Source organism: Notamacropus eugenii, chromosome 7 (genome assembly GCF_028372415.1).
Source record: "Notamacropus eugenii isolate mMacEug1 chromosome 7, mMacEug1.pri_v2, whole genome shotgun sequence".
NCBI lineage: Eukaryota > Metazoa > Chordata > Mammalia > Diprotodontia > Macropodidae > Notamacropus > Notamacropus eugenii.
In genome coordinates, this window is record NC_092878.1 from 101988754 (window position 1) to 101992925 (window position 4172).

Sequence of the window (4172 nt, forward strand, 5' to 3'; positions counted from 1 at the left end):
TATTCCTGCTAGGTTTCTGTGTGTGCATACTCTCCCTGGAAGAGATTAAGTGTTTCGACAAGAGTATGACCCAAGTTCATGATGTTTTCATTATTAGTGTTTTGTTTCATATTGAATAACTATGGTGTTATGGCTTTTACCTTATAATTAAATGAATATTTTATGTTTAAGAGCTAAAGGTGTCATGGTGACTGATTTTGTATAAATGGGGAAATAGACCAACGTAGACTCAGGAGCTATAGTGGTGACTAATGGGAGTGTATCCCTCCCACAAGAGTTACTATATAAGAATATGAGTCATTGCTGCATGGTGGTGGCCCATGGCTAGGAACTCCAGATCTTCCAGTAGAAGGGCAGGTTGAGGTGAGTGAGCCGTGGGAAGGGGGGGGGAGGCAGGGGGGGAAGGGAAAGGAAGGAAGGAGAGAGAGAAAAAAAAAATAGAGAGGGGAGGAGGGGGAGAGAGAGGCAGACAGACAGAGACAGACAGAGATAGAGGAGAGAGAAAAGGAAGGGGAGAAGGGAGGGGGAGAAGGGGGAAGGGACAGAGAGAGAGAGGGAAGGAAGGAGAGAGAGAGAAAGAGAGAGAGGAAGGGAAGGATAGAATGAAAGAAGTAAGAGAGAGAAGGAGGAGGGAAGGGGGAGAGGGAGGACAGATAGATAGAGCAATAGTCACTCTAAATGACTAGAGAAGAAAGTAAATACATTAATGGGAGATTATGAACCATTATTGTATTTAGATATGGCCCCAAAGTATACCTTGAGTTTGAGAGAAAGGAATACTGAGGGTGCTACCTGTGTACATCTTATGTCCTTCATTATAATGTAAACTTTTTAAGGACTGTTTTTTGTTTTTTTATTATTTTATTATTATAATTATAATATTATTATTTTTATTATTTATTATTATATTAATATCATTATTTTATTATTTTATTATTATATTTATTTTATTATATTTTAATTATTAAATTTATTATTATTTATTTTTATTTATTATTGTTTTCATTATTTTTTATTATTTTATTATTATTATTATTTTTAATTATTACTCCCATGAAAAATACCTTTAGTGTAAGTTCCCATCTTGCCTCTTAGACTAGCAGTGTGATGGTGAGCAAGGCACAAACTTTCTGAGCTTCAGACAACTCTTGGAAACAATAACTGGGATGGGGAGTGTTCCCCCAGATCTAGAATTCAAAGAGTGTGAACACTGACAAAATCATACATCCTTGAAGTACTGACCTGTTCCCAGGGCCAGGCATATTTTTAGTGATTTCTACTCTCCTTCATGAAATGACTTTGTATATATTTTGTATTTCTTTGTCTGCATGTATGTCTCCTCCCAGTAGAATTTAAATACCTTGAGCACAGGTAAGGAGCAAGTTTGAATCCTACCTCAAACACTTCTAGTTGTGTGACCCTGGGCAAGTCACTTGGTCTTTCCTTGCTTCAGTTTTCCCATCTATAAAATGAGGATAATAATAGAATCTACCCCACTGGGTTGTTATGATGATCAAATCAGATAACGTAAAGCGCTGTGCAGTTCTTCAAATCTATGTAAATGCTAGTTATTTTTGGTGTTGGTGGTATTATTATAGTAGAATTAGCCTTTGCAGTCTGCTGGAATCAACTCCAATCCAATGAACATTTGTTTGTTGTCCTGTAATAACATGCAATAAATAAATGTTTGTTGAACTGAAACTAATTGCAGATGGCTGTGAAAGTTGACTTAGGTAATACAGTTCCCATGGCCATGACCCTAGATCTGAATTAAAGTCAAGGACCAGAGCAAGAAGAATGTGACAGAAAAGAGAGATAAGGAATGTGGGCAAAGTCCTTAGAACCTCAGTTAACTGAATAGGGACCTTTCCGTCAGTTGCTCTTTCCCTAGCCCTCATTAGCCTTATTTACTCTGTAGTAAATTCCCTTTGAATACCTAAGAGTTATAAAAGATAATACAAAGGAAACCCTGGAGGCATTTCTCCTTGGGGGTCTGGGGTGTCCAGATGCAGATAAGGGAGAAGTGGTGGTAATTTAAAACCTGAGTAGCTTTTCTGAGAGGAGACAGGCACCCTGTGACATTGCTGTTGTATGGTGCAGGGGACAGAGAATCTCTAAATCTGAAGCCAAGTGAACAGGCTTCAAACCCCAGTACTACCAATAGGACCTTGGACAAGTCTCTCCTCAAGTTTCTCTGGGGAAAATTTAGCTGGGCTATTCTCTTCATGACACAGTCCATTGTAGGGTGAAACTTGCATCTTTCTCCTTCTCTCCACTCACACTGTCCTAGTTCAGGTCTCTTCACTTCTAGCTTGGATTATTGTAACTCAGTTGGAAAATGGAGGAGTTGACCCAGATGGTTTCTAAGGTCCCTTCTTGCTCTAAATCTGTGGTCTAATATCTCCTCCAGCACCACAAGGGCTGCTAGGGATCTTCTACTCAATTAGCAAATTGCTCTCTTCTATCAGTAAAATGGCCCAGAGTTTAAAATCTGTGCAGAAGGAATGGAGGGAACTTAGCCCTGGCTGCTTGTTAAAGGTTTTCCATTTCCTGCATTAGTAAGTTTTCCACTCTTCTGTTTCTCCTTGACTTGCTTTCAGTCCAGCTATCACCAGAAATCCCAAAAGCTGAAATGCAGCAGAGAGGGAGGGAGTGAAAGACTAATGGTATTTTGTTGGGAGGGTTCTGCTCCCTCCCCAGCATCCTGTTCAAAGCTCCCAGAGCCAAGGCATACAGGGTTGGACTCTCCCACTCAAAAATACTCTGACTCTGTTAACTGTTGAATTCAACAGTCAGAAGCCCCAAGATGAATTGATGACCTAGTTAAAGATTTACCTTTACAGATCACAAAATTTGGAAGTGGCAGACAATCCTCTACCTAGTTGCTGTGTCAAATGTGTGAGGAGTGCTAGAAATTTGGCATTACTCCAAACTCTGTTCCATTCATTTTTATGGAATCCCAGCTCACATAAACTGTAATTCAATCTGCATGGAAACACATAGGGTAATAACCTCTTAGAGTCTCTGTGACTCTAGTCTCTTCCCTCTATCTACACTCCATCTTCTCCATAGCTACTGAATTGATACTATTTTTTAAAAAATAATTTACTTTTAGTTTTAAACATTCACTTCTTTAAGATTTTGAGTTCTAAATTTTCTCTCCCATCCCAATATGGCATGAAATCTGATATACATCTACATTCATATTAAACACATTTTCATATTAGTCATGTTGTAAAGAAGAATTAGAACCAATGGGAGGAACCACAGAAAAAAAAGAAGCAAACAAACAAAAAAAAGAGAGCAAGTAGTATGTTTCAATCTGCATTCAGACTCCATAGTTCTTTTTCTGGATATGGATAGCATTTTCCATCATAAGCCTCCAAATTGATATTCTTTTTTTTTTAATCCAAGATTTTTTATTGTTTTTTTTTTTATTTTTTTAATTTATTTTTTTAACTTATGCTATGAATTCATAGGGGATTGGTTCCAACAGCTCAGGTTCCTTGCCATTGGTTCTCACAAAGTGTGCTTCTCTAGGTGGAGCAGGCTGGCATTTCAGTTGAACCCAAGTGCCTTTTTCTTTGGCTTCCTTCTTCTTCGGATCATTTTCCTTTACCCACTTCAGGAAGCTATCTCTGCTCTTAGAATGCTTAATATGCTCAATACACACATTAATTCTCTTGGCTAGAATCTTGCCCTTAACCTGCTTGTTTACAACAATGGCTACAGCATGTTGAGTAACATTATAGACTCGTCCAGTCTTGCCATGGTAACATTTGTGGGGCATTCCTTGCTGAACTGTGCTCATACCCTTGATATCTACAATATCACCTTTCTTGTATATTTGCATATATGTAGCCAAAGGGACCACACCATGTTTTTGAAAGGGCCTAGAAAACATGGATCGTGTTCCTCTCCTTTTTTCTTTTGGGTTTATCATTTTGGCAACTTACTGGAATATGGCGGAGTCAGTGGAAAGGAAATTGATATTCTTAAGAAAATAATTGATCATGACTCACTAATAATTAAAACAACTTCAGTGGCTCCCTATTACTTCTTATGTTAAATATAAAATCATCCTGGTAATTTAAAATTTCCAGAATCTTGCTTCCATCTCTCTTTCCAATCATATCTTATTTTACTCCTCTTTTTGCTCTTTTGTTCCAAAC

General features: G+C 38.0%; 1 protein-coding gene across 1 annotated transcript; it reads right to left on the reverse strand.

Moving 5' to 3' along the window:
* Nucleotides 1-3452: 3452 nt before the first annotated feature.
* LOC140514509 (large ribosomal subunit protein eL21-like) lies at nucleotides 3453-3958 on the reverse strand. Its single transcript, XM_072624945.1, has one exon. It carries the CDS (start codon nucleotides 3941-3943, stop codon nucleotides 3461-3463), a length of 483 nt encoding a protein of 160 aa, XP_072481046.1. The 5' UTR covers nucleotides 3944-3958; the 3' UTR covers nucleotides 3453-3460.
* Nucleotides 3959-4172: the final 214 nt, after the last annotated feature.